Source organism: Taudactylus pleione, unplaced genomic scaffold (assembly GCF_031769625.1).
Source record: "Taudactylus pleione unplaced genomic scaffold, aTauple2 ptg000218l, whole genome shotgun sequence".
In the NCBI taxonomy this organism is placed as follows: Eukaryota; Metazoa; Chordata; class Amphibia; order Anura; family Myobatrachidae; genus Taudactylus; species Taudactylus pleione.
In genome coordinates this window covers 11,045,157-11,062,858 of record NW_028284620.1, presented here as the reverse complement: position 1 = coordinate 11,062,858, position 17,702 = coordinate 11,045,157, and the positions used below count along the sequence as shown (strand labels likewise).

Genomic DNA, 17,702 nt, shown 5'->3' with positions numbered 1-17,702 from the left:
AAAAGAGTCTGCTGCGGAAATGTGCAGATAAATGATGCATGTGACCCTAATAAAAGTCATCTACATTTGTTTACGTACGCCACTAGCTATAACAAGCAGTTGCAATGAAAGGGCAGCCATGTGGAAACATACAGATATACATAGTAGAAGCCTAATGAACTCAAACTAGGCAGGGACTGTAATACAACACAGGATGCAGATGTAACGCTTACAATACTGGATGTTATCACATGAACAAACAGGTATAATTTCCAACACATGCACATATGTAATTATGCAATTAATTAGGCAGCCAGGATGTAAAACACAGCATAAACATATATACCTTCATTTTCCACCGAGTCAACAACAGCATTGACAAGGTGTATTACTGTCACAATGGAAGCTTGTAAAAGGTAAGAAAAAAAAAACACATTAAAACAAGCCTAGACTGTTCCATCTATAAATAGTGCATACATTATCTGTTACATAGACCATTTTATACACCGTGCATTAAGCTGCTAACACTGGATGTGCATTCCAACTGATGGGGACACAATTAGAGATGCAGCTTTGGAACATCTGGAGTGCTAACATTTATCATGATATTCACTTGGCGCCTTTATGGCATTGAATATCACCGCTATCTGAAATAGGCAATGGTTTTCACTTCTCACTGACTTTAATGTTAGAAACACAGAGTTTCACATCCTAAGCAACAGAGTAATGTAGACAGTCCAGCCGATGATGAATTAGCTTGGTGATAGTGCTGTGTACTGAGCTGTCACTATCGTGCTGATGCAGGAATAGGGCCAGGATAGAGTTGAACACAAGTTGTGCGTAATCACACGCCCACGGCGTGAACAAATATAAATGTGCTTAGTCACCTGTAAGCCGTTTTACTCATCTCTGCAACTGTACTATCCCTATCTGTTTGATACCGGTCATTATTATCAATGCACACTTGTATGAGCTCTATCCTTAGTCCTTCTGTAACCGGCATAATTACACGTACGCATAACTCTGCATAGTCCGCAATTCCATAGACAGGCCCTCACTCAACTTATCCTACCTGCAAAAGCCCTATTTCCGCCCATTTACACTCCTTCAGCCACAAGTGGAAATGCAACCGAGTTATGACTCGGCATCGCATGTAGCTGCCCACATTCATCTCCAGATCATGCCTGGTTCATCCGCAAAGCGGACGTATGCCACATCATCCCCATAATGTTCAGGAAGGTTGGCACAAGATGGAGACTTGGCACTTCAATGCTTCCCTGTACATACAATATGCTCCTCTTATGCCATACAGGAAGCCCTTAGAATTATATGACCCACCCACTTCTCTAGATGGCAAGACTCCTATTTAGGCATAAGTCAGCATAAGGGATAAACTCTCCCAATACTGCATGGGATTCTGGCCATTATCACAACTAGATCTCTATTAGATTTGCTCATTAAAACCTAGATACTGAAATAAATATTTAGTAACACAGCATTATAATTAAACCTAATCTGATGATAATAAAAGTACAAGTGTGAGATAATCAAAATATGGTAAATCCAGATCGGGACTATTTTGCATTGCAATACTATAATAAGGAGAGCATGCATAGGAAATAACTACATTGCATTGCAATACTATAATAAGGAGAGCATGCATAGGAAATAACTACATTGCATTGCAATACTATAATAAGGAGAGCATGCATAGGAAATAACTACATTGCATTGCAATACTATAATAAGGAGAGCATGCATAGGAAATAACTACATTGCATTGCAATACTATAATAAGGAGAGCATGCATAGGAAATAACTACATTGCATTCATACAGTCGGACAACAAAACAAAACAAAAAAATTCCCCAGAAGATTGTCATAATTTGTACATTCAGCAAGCACACTTAAATGACATACAATTACATAGTAACTTGTATATATTCAATAGCAGATTATTATATTCTACAATAAAGAGAGCAATTACAAAAATCACTTAGGATTATGCCAAATCAGAGGTAACAGTGTTTTGTTCCCCCAAGTGGTTCCCTGAAGGAAAATTACACCAAAATGCATCCTAGTCCATATGCTGTTTCAGAAAATATATACAGTAGTTCTACTGTACTAGACTGAATTTAATGTAGTTCTGGCTTAGGCAAACTGAGGGCAGCTGTTGTCACATAACCAGCCAGCATGGACTGGCATAGCTCAACACTAGCACATTTATTTTAATTATAGTAATGTCTCTATTAATTTGAGAACAGTATTTCCATGGATACATTTTTCCCATGACAAGCTAGCATAGACTAATACATTCTTAACATTATACAATAATAAGTATTGTCACAACCACCAGCTGATTTCAGCAGCACATTACAGACCAGACTTACTGGGAGGAAAAATGTCACACAAAATAATCATGTAAAACAGATCAAGTCTAGAACGTGCAAATGAAAGTTATACCATATGGCCTAATACTGAGAGACAATGTGAATAGCTCAGCATTAATATAGCTATAAAGGGTGTCATATTGTAATGACAGGCCTCTTCTAGGAATAATGTTGTATGTAATATTTTTAATTATTATATTCTGATCTCTATGGTCTAAAAATACATTTTTAACAATCTTGATTATTATAAAGTGAGGTTTTATTATACCATTGTATCAAATGCTGACATTTGCAGTCCTGCTGTTTCAATCTCAAAAATATTTCCAGGATTAGACCATTTCTCACCCTGGATGCTACTAAAACCCTTATACACTCACTGGTCATCTCCAGACTGGACTACTGTAACCTACTCCTATAGCTGGCCTCCCAGGCTCCCATCTCTCTCCACTCCAATCTGTCCTCAATGCTGCTGCTCGGCTCATCTTCCTCTCTAAACGTTCTACATCTGCCTCCCCTCACCTTCAAGCCCTACAATAACTCCCCCTTCCCCTTCAGAAACCAATTCAAGGTTCTTATTACACTAACCTACAAAGCCCTCTACTCCCATTTACATCTCTGACCTCATCTCCCTTCACACTCCCGCCCGTCCACTTCGCTCAACAAACGCATACTGTCTCTCCTGATTACTTCCTTCCACTCCCGCTTCCAAAATTTTGCCTGTGCTGCTCCCTACCTTTGGAAATCTCTCCCTCTCAGACTCGCCACCTCTCTACAAATCTTCAAACGGGCTCTCAAGACCCATTACTTCATCAAGGCCTATCTGCTCTCATCCTAACCCACTACATGCTCTTTCCTCCCTGTCTACCTGTGTCACGCCTGTCTGTCTGCCCCTCCCCTTTAAAATATAAGCTCTCACGAGCAGGGCCCTCTTCCCTCATGTGCTTCTCCTTATACTTTCTTCTACTTCTTTCTCCCCACAAGGGCACCTTACACTTGATTGCTGACTCCCTGCTGCTTATTTTGAGAGTTTTAATTGCTAATGCAGCAATGTGTATAAACCATGTCCTTGTCCTGCACTGTATTATACTGTAAGTCACTGGTTTTCTTGATCACTTGTTTAGGTACTTTGTAAGGCGCTGCTGAACACTTGTGGTGCCATATAAATAAAGGATAATAATTCACTTTAGTTCACAAGAAAATAAGTTGCCTAAATATTTCAGATAATTTCTAACAAAATCCAGAATTATGACTGGGCAAATCCTGGATGCCAGTTTGTCATGATGATAGTAAAATGTGTTATGGTTGCTGGAACCTGGCAGACTGCTTCTCACTTTAGCACCCGGGAATCATCAGACCTGGCCTCCCACGTGTACAGCATTTCATCACTGTACCTAGAGCTGCACTTACACATTCACTGCAAGCCTGGAAAACTGGCAGTTTCTCTGTAGAACTGTGGCCCTAGCTTACCATAATAACACAATGTTATGAAACACTGCGCCTATCAACTCTACACATTGGTGGCCTTTTCCGATGGCTTCCAGCCAATGAATGGATGGTATATTACATGGGAGGTAACAGATAGCCTAGTGGGGGAGATGTACTAAGCCTTGAAAAGTGATAAAAGTGGAGAGTGAAAGTACAAAGCAATCAGCTCCTGTCATTTTTCAAAGCCTGTAGAGTGACAGGAGCTGATTGGTTTGTACTTTATCACTCTCCACTTTATCAATTTTTTTGTGTGTGAGAGGATGTGTTATGTATAAAGGGAACACAGGCTGGTACATTACATACTAAGTGGACTGGACACATGCTGTAATATTATGTGGGAAGGGGACACAATAAGGGATTATACCTCACACAGTTTGCCCATTCTAAGAGTACGGGATCACTGAGTGCTGATCTGACTACCCCTTATTGTACTACCGAGCAGTGGTGTCACTGGGGTAGGTAATACCCACTGCATGGAACACCCACTGCGGCAAATAGAACAGACCCCCTTCATGCACCTAAAAAGTGGACGTGGCCTCGCGGAAAAGGCTGCCCCAGTGACTCATCCTCAGTGACCGGGAGCTGGGCTGTACACACTAACGTCACAGTGTAGCGCCAGGCTCCCAGTTACTAAGCAGCAAGCATTTTGGTGTCAACCCCTTGGAGGGTGACGCCCAGTGTAATCCGCACCCCCCCCCCCAACGTTAGTGACAACTACGCTACCCAGTCTGTGGCGTTATAGCAATGTGTGTACTTACAATTTGGTTACATGTTGTTTATTGTACTTATGCTCTGTAATTTGTATGGTTTTACCCCGATTCACAGCACTGAGAACACTTTGTGGCGTCTTATACATAAAATAAATATTATATTAAGTGTGAAGGGGCACAGGCTGGTATGTTACATGTGAAGGGGCACAGGCTGGTATGTTATGTGTTATGGAGGTGCAGGCTGGATTATTATACATAAAGGGGACACAAGCTGGTATGTTACATGTGATGGGGCACAGGCTGGTATGTTATATGTGAAGGGGACACAAGCTAGAATGTTATGTGTTATGGAGGTGCAGGCTGGTATGTTATGTGTGATGGGGCACAGACTGGTATGTTATGTGTGATGGGGCACAGGCTGGTATGTTATGTGTGAAGGGGACACAAGCTAGAATGTTATGTGTTATGGAGGTGCAGGGTGGATTATTATATATAAAGGGGACACAAGCTGGTATGTTACATGTGAAGGGACACAGGCTGGTATGTTACATGTGAAGGTCACAGGCTGGTATATTATGTGCAGTGTGGACACAGGCTGTTGCAGTGCATGAAGCGAGTACCAACTGGTAATATATATTTATTACCTAGACTGTCTAATATAACTACCAAAAAGGACATGTAATTAAGTCTTTTAAGATAAAGTAATTAAAATATTGTGTATAGTCCCACTCCCAAATACCTTTTGTATGTGACACTCACACTCTATGTTAGAAGAACACTGCTTGCTCCTAACTGTATGTGGTTCCTGAAATGTGGAGAAATTATTCCTTACTAGGACTATTACTAGGTGACTGACTGTTATGCAGAAGACAACTGAAATCCCACCTTGCTCATCTATGGGTCCGCACAAAGGCAGAGCTGTAGGTTGTCTATAAAAGAGAATAAAAGCACTGAACACAGCATTCAGATCCTCACACATGAAGTCGTTCTCCCCTTAAGAAATGTTAAACAAAGTTTTCTGGAAAAGCAGCACCATTATGGAAGCTTGTATCTTCTATAACATCACGATGCACAGTATCACAAAGGAGAAAGTTCTAGTTTAGTTACAATTTCCCCTCTGACCCAACAGCTTTCATAGTGTATCAGTACGTAAATACAGAAATATGAGTCACAACACCAGCAACCACAATACTGCACATGGAAATATACAAACAAAATATAAATGTTTCTATTTTCTAATTATAAAAAGATAGAAATGTAACCCATGTAAATAAAGGAAGTAGCACTGTATTTTTATTGACATTTAAAAACAAAATTATTAGTGCCAATTATTTTGCTTTCTGGAATATCTAGAACAACGCTCTTGCCTGTCAAAATGATGCATAATTTTGAAAGCTCTTTGTAAATCTACTTTTACATTAAGCAGGTGTAAATTATGTGAAAATCTTTATCGCTTTGGCACACAGAACAAATCTAGGATAAGCGAGAGCTGGAATAGAGATGAATCAATTGGAAAAGTATCTGGGAGACAGAACATCAGCGGTTTTCATACTTCTTACAGCCTCTGACCAATGTTAGCTAATTAACTTTGTGCTTTCCTTGATTATTAAACGCTACTTCCTTTATTCCAAATTCCATCAAACTTACAGTGAGCACCTCCTCAAACTCTGCTCTCACTCAGAGGTGATTTGATCCATATAGGAACTGGGGTTGCAGCACAAGAGAGAGAAAGGAGACATAAACCCTTTACAAGAGACCCACAGACAATGAGAACTTCTGCCTGCGACCGTTCGAGCGGTAAAACATAAATGTGTCATTTTTCATTCTATAGCTCAGCCAGTGATTAGAGAATGAGAGTGAGCTTTAGTGCATGATTAACAGTCAGGTCCTTATGAAAGGAAATAAGGAATGATTTTGCATCTGCTCTAGTGTGCCAGCATTTAACCTTAACAAGGAGGTTTAATTAACCACTAATCAAGACGAGTAGCTCTTACAACAGGAGAGCCTGGGTATAAGCACTTCATGGGAGCAAACGATAAATCAGCATTATATTGCTTATTGTGACACAGTTTTTTTTTCCTTCTGTAAGCAATAGGTTTAAAGGATCCCCTAAACGTATCATTGAGACCAGCACATATGAAATGATTACAAATAGCAAACATTTAAAATCTTGTTACAACAAAAGATGTAGTGTTGGTTAAGTTTGTGGTGAAAGCAAATCTTCCTATGAATCAAGACTCGGGGCGGAATGTACTAATCACACAAATGTGGGCATTTTCGTAGGTTTACCGCAATACATATGGATCCACATAGGATTTAAAAAGAGATATGCGCTGCAGACTCGCGGCACAGCAGCCCCCATAGATTTCTATGGAGATGTGCACTTATGCAGCAAGCAGAATCTCTCTGGAGCTTCTGCATCTATAGATGGCGTTGCCTATAGAAGCCTATGGACTTCTTTTTGCAAGAAGCCCCCAGAGGGGGATCCGAAGGATCCACACTTCTCCCTGTTAGGAATTTTGATAAATATTACCCTATGTGCCTTGTTTTTTTTTTTTTTGAGGGATAGAACGTTAATGGATATAGATAGACTGACTGTTCATCGCCATACACTAGACCAACTTTCATCCAACATCCAACTCGTTGGTTGGTTGGAATAAAAATCTGGTAATGTATTAGCAGATTTAACCAATTTGTGATTGTCATGTGCTCCCATTAATTACCAGATTTTCATTCCAACCAACCAGCTAATTGGATGTTGGATGAAAATTGGTCTAGTGTATGGCCAGCTTTAGTGTTAGATCTGGCGTTAAAGAAGCTACAGTGTTCTGATAATTAACGTGAACAGTGTCAAGTAAACAGAACTTCTCAGTTATTACTGTCAGTAAATATCTTACATTCAATTACATACTAAAATACAGATGTGTCCTTCCTCATCAAGGCTCAATATGACATGCAGCGTGAAATGCCTGGCATTATTGAGCCGCCATGTCTCGTGCAAATCTGCTAGCGTCGGGTGTCTTTTTTTTTTATTTGCTGAAAATGCATCTAAGTTGCAATGCGATGTGGCTAGGACGCACCGGGTGACTGTGCTGATTAATTTCATATCTGACACGTGTATATCTGTGTGCAACAGTTTGTAAACTGCAATTGGAGTGTAAAAAAGCTGCAGCCGCTTCATCGGAGCAGTTTGCGTGCGGATTAAGAGACTAAGGGGTCTATTTATTAAGCAGTGTTAAGAGACAGCGTGAAAAGTGGTGACAGTGATAAGGTGCCAGCCAATCAGCTCCCAACTGTCATCTCACAGGCTGTGTTTGAAAAATGACAGTTGGGAGCTGATTGGCTGGCACCTTATCACAGACTTATCACTTTTCACTAACACTGCTTAGTAAATAGACCCCTGAGTCGCACACAGATATACAAGTGTCATATATCAAATTAATCAGCACAGTCTCTCAGCTACTCAGACTCATCTGTGCCAAAACAGACGCCCAGCGCTAGCAGAGTCTCACGGGACAAGATGCACCAAGAGGGTCTATTTAGTGCAACTCCAGCAAAGACGAGTGAGGACACATCTTTAAATAAAACAATGCACAAATCTGATGCCAATGGGTATGAGGCCAAGGATATTAGAACAATATTGTAATTTGACGATAACATGTAAATTGTGTACAGATCTCCCCGTATTTATCAAACTTGGCATTTGTTATCATTTAAAGTGTATTGTTTTTACACTGTCCCATCTGTCTGCAATGAAGATGCAACATGATAGTCATATCTGCTAATTTTCCATACATACCATTATCATCGCAAGATTCTGATTGGAAGGAACTAAGAGACTGAATCTCAGACATGCTTTCACGAGGATTGTATAGATGACAAGGCTTTTCATCAAGAGACTTCTTTGAAAGACACGGGTCAAGATCAACCTTAGCTGAAAGCAGAAAAGAATATACAATGTCACAAAGTTAAGGACACTCAATTAACAAGATCTACCTTTGATCATTCCCCAAAGGACAGTCTGTAGATGTTCAGTTCAAGCAAAGCAGCAATGAAATATGTTTGAAAGTAGCAATCACAGAATGACTTTGAAATGAAATAATAATTGAAATGACACAGCGCAGTGACAAATCTCCAAGGCAGGAAGAAAAAAAAGCAATTTGGTTCAATGGTTTGTTGAGACTACATGTGCACAACAGAGTATCATTCTTTGGGGGATTTCTGCACACTATTACAATGGATAGATCATATTTTCAATAGTAATGGAATAAAACGGATATTGTAGAACTGTAGTGTGCATTTGCATGTGACAAAGAGTGAATGTACTGTACACTGTTTCTATATTAATAAACTAGCCTGAAAAACGCCCAAATTATTTCTAAATCATTTTGCTTTATTTTATTCATATGTAAAGTTATTTAATACACATGAAGCCACTAATACTATTCAACTCAACTCACAGCCGTACCATCACCGTAACCTGCACCCCAGCTTCAGTACATCCTCAACACTGCTGTCAGTCTAATTATTCTGTCTCGCCATTTCACCTTGGTTGCACCCCTCTGCCAGTCGCTTATTGGCTCCCTGTCCTATACAGAATCAAGTTTAAACCCTTCTCAGCCAAATGCAAGACCCTCAACCACACTCTTCTCCCCCTACATATCAAACCTAATTTCTGCACACACTCTCATGTGCCCATTCTGCTCAGTCAATAACCGCCTTCTCTCCTTCTCCCCAATCGCCACTACCCACCATCAGGATTTCTCTTGCGCTGCCCCAACCTCTGGAATGCACTCCTATGCCCCGACTCCCTCATATTCCCTCTAAAATGTAAGCTCTCATGAACATGGCCTTCTAGCCTATGGCCTTTTCCAAAATAATGATGAAAACTTTTTCTTGTAACTTTCGGTTTTATTTTAAGGTGATAGATCCTCTTTAAAACCAAGCTAACCTGATACAGCACCTCTGACATTTCATGACTTACTAAGCATTACTGTAACAAGCATAAAAGAAGACACGTGCTCACCATCATAGTCAAAGTCCCAACTTGGCTTTTGTATTGAGTCGCAATCTGATGGAGAGTTGGATGGAGGTGGAGGAGGCAGGTTTGGAGCAACGCTGCAAACCGCTACCGCTTTTCTGTGTCCATGCATGGAGTCTGGATTGAAAGTGCTGAACTCTGGGTGTTCTGGAATGGTGGACCCCTCAAAGGAGTTTCGGTCCAGGTTATTTCTAGAGTCACTTGGAATGCTCGGAGTGTAGGATATGGGCCTGACCGGCACCTGGGGTGGGATATCTGAATAGATATTCTTGTTTAATTTAGGATCCATAAATGGTCTTTGTAAAAATGCTGAAGTCACCCCCGAATGTTTGTCTTCAGGTTCCTGCTGCCTTTTCTTTTTCTTGTTGGCCAGTACACGGCAGACAACGAAGATCACGACTATACAGAAAATGCCTGCTATGAAGACGATAATCCCAATGACCTCTGCCAGCCCAATGTTCCAAGAAGTTGAAACATATTTGTTAAGAGCAATCTCTGTGCAGTGTTTTCCGCCATACCCATGACTGCAGTTACAACTGTAAGAGCCATAGGTATTCTCACAAGGGGCACCACTAGGACAAGGGTTATCAAGACATTCATCAACATCATTCTGACACCTACAACAATAACACAATCTCAGTAAATGTTTGCTGTATTCTCTGAAAAAAAAAATTAAAGATACATATCTAAAATGAATTTACTGTCATCACACAGACATTTCATGTATATCTTTTCTATTATAAGGTTGTGCTGTGTGTGACAGATTGTATGCAAGCATTTAGTGGTGTGATTGTACAGGGATTAAGAGATGGAGGTCTGAGACACTCATCTAAAGAGAGGCCATAATGGTTGGACAACACAACTAAAGAACAATCAGGATCATTCTGAATCAAACTTATACTGTTACACCAAGAGGTTTCAAATGGTGCATGCTGGGATCGCATTTCTTTTTTCTGTTTAAAGCATCATACAATAAACCATACAAGCTATTTTTAATGGCAATTTAAGGAATTAAAACTCCCGACAAACCTTTCCCTTTACCATCATACCATGAGCAGGAATGGTGATCAATACCTTTCTGCGTGGAAACCGGCTTCACATTCGCATACAGGGCCATCTAAGCTGTCTATGCATTTTCCGCCATTCTTACAGGGATTGTCTTTACAGAATGGGCCCAACTGACACCTGCAACATAATATAAAGAAATCACATTAACGGCATAATGGTGTAACATTACCTCCAAAATCAAAATAGAAAGAAATATAAATAAGTAGTGTGTATATATATATATATATATATATATATATATATGTGTGTGTGTGTGTCCTCAGATCTAGCCTCAATATGCCATGTGGCTTGAGACACGTGGAGCGAGTGAGCCACCAGTTCCTCTGCATCTTGGCCTGTGCCAAAAGTCTTTTTCACCTGAATACGGATGTACGGATGCGACAAACAGTTTCACTAGACTGCACGGATTAATTTGATATGTGACATTTATGCTTCGTATTCAGACTCAGTCACACACAGATATACAACGGGCCTTAGCGTGGGAAAAAAGTAGCGGTCTCTGCATGGTAGCACTTTGTACACAAATTCAGACTCCATTGCACACATACAAGGTTTGCGTATCAAATGAATCAGTGTGGTCTTGTGAAGTGGTCTGTCACATCCATTTGTGACTAGGACGCATTTTCGGTGTAAAAGATGCTCAGTGCAAACCAAGTAAGACAGGCTGTTTGGCATGACTGCAGCAATAGTGTATGAGGACACATCTGTATGGATTATGTGCACAAAGGTGCATTAAACCCAGAGAAGCCAGCAGAGCTGATATATCCAGCGTTCCCTGAGAATATACATACAGATAGCCGGCACTCCCAAGCTGCTCAATAATACCTTGCGTCGGGTGCCCTCCGTCTTACCTCACACCTATGCAGGTGAGGACATATATACATCCATACAGGCGGTAGTCTCGACGACTTTAAAGTATGACAACAAGCCCGTTGTTAAATCAATGTTTCAGGGTCTTTAATGGCCCTTTCGTCAGGATATAAAAATCCTGACAAAAGGGCCATTAAAGACCCTGAAACGTTGATTTAACAACGGGCTTGTTGTCATACTTCAAAGTCATCGAGAGTGCCGCCTGTATGGGTGTGTATATATATATATATATATATATAAATATATATATTTATATATATATATATATATATATATATATATATATATATATATACACACACACACACATATGCTGTATATACATACACACACATATATATATATATATATATATATATATATATACACACACACACACACTTGCACATGTACAGATGCGTCCTTGCTCACCTAGCTTCAATACGCCATGCAGCGCGATATGCCTGGCATGAGTGAGCTGCCAGGTTCCGTGCGACTCTGCTAGCGCCGGATGTCTTTTGTGTTCTTCCAAAAATGTGTCTAAGTGGCAATGCAATGTGACCATGAGGCACCAGGAGACTGTGCTGATCAATTTGATAAGTGACACTTACCTGTGTGCACCTGAGTCTGTAAACGGAACTTAGAAAAAAGGAGCGGCTGCTGTAACGTAGCACTTCGCATACTGATTCAGTGTCATGTATCATTGGAAAAAAACAGATGCAAAAAAGACACCCGGCACTAGCAGAGTCTCTCGGGGCCAGGTGTGCCAAGAGAGGCTGTTTGGCGCAACTGCAGCAAAGGCGAGTGAGGACACATCTGTATATGTACACACACAAGCTGGATGGAGATCGTAAGAATAGGCGCAGGGTTGTGCAACAGAATGCAGGATACCTGTCAAAAGGTTGTGAATTATTATTTCTGGTTAGAATTAACGAGGAGGTGCTAAGGTGGCTGTCGCCATAGGGATGAAGTAAATACAGACCAAGCCAATATGAAATGGTGCATAACACATATAATGTACTAGTCAACATAGGAGATATGAATCAGATGTGTTATATCAAATAAATGGTATTGGTGGTGTAGAATAACTATCATAGTTCTAAGCATATATAATAATTTTCAATATCACAGACACATGGTGTGTATTCCATATATATGTAAACACTTGGTCACAGAATAAATTATGTAAATCTATGAGAGAAGCTCAATAACACAAAAGGAAATCACCGATATTTACTTGAGCATATGGATAACAATTAAGTCCATTAGGGATGATAGTTCCCAATCTGAAGATCACATACAGTACATAGGATTTTCCTTGTTAGTATTAACCAAAAGTAGTAACTTTCTCCCACATTTCAGACAATTGATTAAAACAAATAACAGGAATATGAATGAGAAAAACGAATAGGATTAGGATGCAGATTTCAAATCAATTAGGTTATTTTGTTTCTACATCTAGTCTAGAAGACAAAGCGGAATTGCTGAACACACTACATCCATATTGTCTGGAAAAAGACTACTGAAGCTGATGTTACTTGTCTTCTGTGCTTGTTATTTTCATTCTATCTAATCTATTTTATTATTGCCAATTTACAATCCGATAACATAAATAAATGGATACAACGGACTTGGAACTAACCTTTCCCCACAATTCCTGTTGGTGAATAAATGTATACAATATTTTCTGACTTTTATGTGTGTTGTAAATACAGATCATCAAAACCAATACTTTCTAATGTTTTGAGCCATCCACAATTGTTCTCAGGTAAGCTATTATGACCCCACAGCTGGTCACCAAAAAATAAAATACATATTAGTTCCAAGTGCTGGCACATTAATTCCCCAAGCTGTGAGAAGTAATGGTGCTATTTTGCTATGGTTTACAGTAAAGTGAACACCTACTGGTTTATCGTTCTACAGAAAATCCAAAGCTTTATCTACTGAAACAAAAGTAATTTATATAGTATACAATGGAAATATGTCTAACTCTGGCTTTAGCTATGAATAACAATGATGCACTATGTTGCACTACCTGGACAACCCTTGCTATTTAATTACCCACCACCCCATTGCTCCCCTTCAGGATGAGCAGTCCATGGAACTCCCTCTATTGTTATATGGCAGTTGTGCACTCCTAGTGCTAATTGCTGAGAGTGGGGAAGAGTGACCATGAACACTGCACCTATTACAACCAAAGAAATGTGACTCTGAACACATAATGCCAAATACTCACACTTTGAACCTTACAGAGAGAAACGTGATACATAAATAACACTGTCATTATTATTAGAACATGGACCATGATAGATCTAAAACATTTTCTTAGTGCTGACTCCTATCTGCAGTTATAGGAATTTGCATTCTATCACCTCTCTCCTGGTGTAAAATAGAATAGTATAAAGACCACTGTAGCTTACCTCTGGCCAGTATAATCTCCCCTGCAGTGGCAGACAAAGTCGTCCTTCATCACAATGCAAGTCCCACCATACAAGCAGGGGTTGGTTGCACAAGGATTGATGCCAATCTCACAGTGTGTGCCCATGAATAATGATGTACATTTACAGTAGTAACCTGGAAAACCAAACACAGAAGGGTGAGTAACTTAGACCTGCTTTAAGTCTTCATTTTTTAGGTGAATTTCCAGTATAGTTAATTTACAAAAGCAAAGTTGTACAACCCCAATTACTGGGAAAGCATGGAAACAGGACACAAGATAAATGTTATCAATACAGGGAAGAAGAATATACAACCTCTCTGACAAACAACAATACACATTAAATTGTCATTATTTGGTGAAAATATTTCTTCTTCACATTTTGAATGCTCTAGATCAGGGATATTTGGTCCTCCAGTTGCTGTGGAACTACACATCCCAGGATGCGTAGTTCCACAGCAGCTGGAGGGCCGCAGTTGTATACCCCTGCTCTAGATTATGTCAGTGCATTTTTACATCTATAGGTCTGTGTGTTTCTATCATATAATCCAGAGTGTGACATTTGGATCTCTTACTGTGCACACTTTGGTAATAATTCTAACTTTCTTTAAATAAAAGTCTGCATTGGATTTTCTACTAGTCTGCCTCCATTAATATTTTAAGGATGGTGCTATTAAAAAGAAGAATGGGTTATTTTGTGTCCGATACCAAGATAGGCTTCAGATAAAAAAAACAAAGATGGATTTTGTAATCTAGACTTTATTGCACATTAGGGAACATAGTGTATAAAGTACGGCTTTGGAATACACACCCTCTTATGAGATTTCTAAAATACTGTAACAAATAAAAACATTTAAACAATATAAAAGGATTATCTACAGCAGGGGTCAGGGAACTTTTTTACCTTTTACCCCAAAATATATTTAGATACACCGACGTTACCCCCTTGATTTGAAAGGAAGGAAATTATATAGTAGTGCCCCCATATATTTCCCTTGTAGTAGTGCCCCCCATATAATGCCCCTGTAGTAATGCCCCCATATAATGCCCCTGTAGTGCCGCTTGTACAAAAAAAAAAAAAAACCACTTACCTTAATCCCCGCTACTGCATCCACCGCCGTCCTGTCCACCCGGCTGCTCCACGGAACTATGGGAGAGACGTCATGACATCTCTCCCATAGTGCGCATGGAGAGAGCTGGAAGTTGGAGTTCAGAAGAGAATTCCAGCCTCCGGCTAATGCGGTGCTGCAGGGAAGGAGCCGGGCACCCGCTGGTAATAACATCTCAGCGGGCCTCCGGCTTAGAGCCTCCCTGCGGCACAGCCGGGCATGCATATGAATCATTCTATATCATAGAATGATTCATATGCATGCCCGGCTGTCCGTCCATTACCCCCAGGAATTTAATTTTTACCCCATGTGGGGTAATTTACCTCTGCTCCCCGACCACTGATCTACAGTCAGAAATGAATAGCTCAGAATAATCTCACCTCCGCTGGACAAAGGAGAGCACATCCCACCATTGTGGCAGGGATTGCCAGAGCAGGCATCAGCAGCGGTCAGCGAACATCCTGGGCTTACATCCACAGACTCTTCTATGATTACAGAGTTCTTTAACTTAGCATGAAGAGGGAGCTCCTGGCCATTTAGAGATAGAGAGTCCATACAACCTCTGAAACCATTGCTGACTTGAGGGATTCTTCCATGTTTCGTTCCTGGCTGGCGCATGTGGCCGCCAAAAAACACGTAATTGTCGAGATTGAGTGTTCGGAGGGTGCCAGGTGCAGTGCCAGATGCAGTATGGACACGGTCTAAAACCAGCCTGGCATAGTTCCCATCCACCTCTAATGACACAGTGTGCCAGTGGCCGTCATTAACATGGATGCTCTGCACAGACACGATTCCAGGACCACTGCCACAATCAAATTTATACTGCAGCTTTCCGCCTTGGATCTGAAAACATTAGGAAATACAATTAAAACTAGTTTAAGGCAAATCATAACAAACTAAGGCCCAGATTCATCAACGAGTGATATTCTTGTTATCACTCGTTGCTAATCTGATATGGTGCTCCAACCAATCAGCTCATGTGTTTGAAAAATGATAGTTAGGAGCTGATTGGTTGGAGCACCATATCAGATTAGCAACAAGTGATAACAAGAATATCACTCGTTGATAAATCTGAGCCTAAATGTGATAACTGACATTCATAACAGTGTACATGTTCACAGACATTTGTTTTTTTACATTGGACATGCCATTATAACACTAGCTACATCAGTATCTTTAAAAAGTCACGTAAATGTTTGGCTTGTTGTAAGCTCACACCCATAGTGCAAGATGAGAATCTCTTTACTGCAACACAGGTGAAAAAATCAGCTGGTCACAAAATGATTGGTCCTAGAATGTGTTGGGAAGGCCTGACGTCTGAGCACTAGCTGAGAGGATGAATGCCACTGGAATTAGAAGATCTACCAGAAGTGACGGGGGGGGGAGCGGTTGAAACCGGTTCCAACATGATAAAAGCAAATATACACAACCAATCAGCTGCTAGCTATCATTTATGCACTTGAAAAATTATAGCTAGCACCTGTTTGGTTGCTATGAGCAACCACTCAATTTTTGCTAAATACACTGCGCTCTGGACAGGAAGTTGTGTATTACAGGCAGCTGCTCTATTTCACCACTCATCTCTCTCATTGGCTGACAGATGTTTGCGTTTCTGTCCTACACTAAACGCTGATACTTACTGTCAGGGGGATTGGCAGCAGCAGATGGAATGACTGCTCGAATGAAGCTAAAGCATCAAAGGTGAGTGCACAAGTATAATCCACATCAGCTTTGGCTCTATGCAGTAGTCTGTACTGGTACTGCTGCTATAGTTCTGCATTTGTTTTGCACTAGATTTCGCTCTAACAACAGTTTTTAGCATCAGATATAGCTCTGCATATTGATCTTGGGCACCAGATATTGTTCTGAGTATTGACCGCTGCACAATATATGGTTCTGCAAAGTGACCATGGCGGACTGATTCTGAATATTGCTTTGGCATCGATCATATATAGCTCTGCATTTTGTTCTTGGCACCAGATGTAAGCGCTGTATGACATGCCTGTACAAGCCCCTCAAAGAGATAAGCAGGAATACCATACCTTGCCAGAGGGCATACTTATGGTAAGGGATGGTATGCCTGCTTACCTCATAAAGGAGCTTGTGCTAGTACACCATATAACTACACCTCACTCTCTCCTTATTTTGTTGAACTCTGTTCAATGAATGAGTGTTTAATTGCTACTTTTACATAAAAGAATTAGTCAGTGTGTTAGATGTGCACTTCGAGGATCAAGTCTCATACTGAAGCATTCTAATGTGTCTTAGTCAAAGCAGTCAGAAAAGATCAAGGAGATGGGATTTGACTATGAACTTCAATGAGGAGCCTGACTAGGCATCTGCAGAGGAAGCTCATGTTGTCACTGTTTTGTAAATAAAGCTAATCAATGTTGAATATTGAAGTGACACAAACTAATATCACTTTATTCACCGGGTATGTCTCCAGCCGTGTAGCTATCGGAGAATGATGAATGTTCCTCTGCACAATAATGAAAATGCAAATTAACAGGAAAAAACATGTTTATGCGTTTTATATAAAAGGGAACATGACAACTGAGCAAGTAACCAAATCCAATTCATTTTCATATGAACAATTCAGCAATCAGTCACAGAGATGGGATGTAATGAGAAGGC

At 40.3% G+C, this 17,702-nt stretch overlaps 1 protein-coding gene across 1 annotated transcript in view; it reads right to left on the bottom strand.

Moving 5' to 3' along the window:
- FAT1 (FAT atypical cadherin 1) overlaps positions 1–17,702 on the bottom strand; it is a 191,486-nt gene that overhangs the window by 5,933 nt on the left and 167,851 nt on the right. The window contains exons 22-27 of the mRNA XM_088478768.1: positions 15,449–15,911; positions 13,943–14,096; positions 10,680–10,790; positions 9,591–10,222; positions 8,364–8,498; positions 326–385 (exon numbers count right to left, since the gene is read on the bottom strand). Coding sequence (XP_088334894.1) covers positions 326–385; positions 8,364–8,498; positions 9,591–10,222; positions 10,680–10,790; positions 13,943–14,096; positions 15,449–15,911 — 1,555 coding nt within the window. The remainder of the gene's footprint in view (positions 1–325; positions 386–8,363; positions 8,499–9,590; positions 10,223–10,679; positions 10,791–13,942; positions 14,097–15,448; positions 15,912–17,702) is intronic.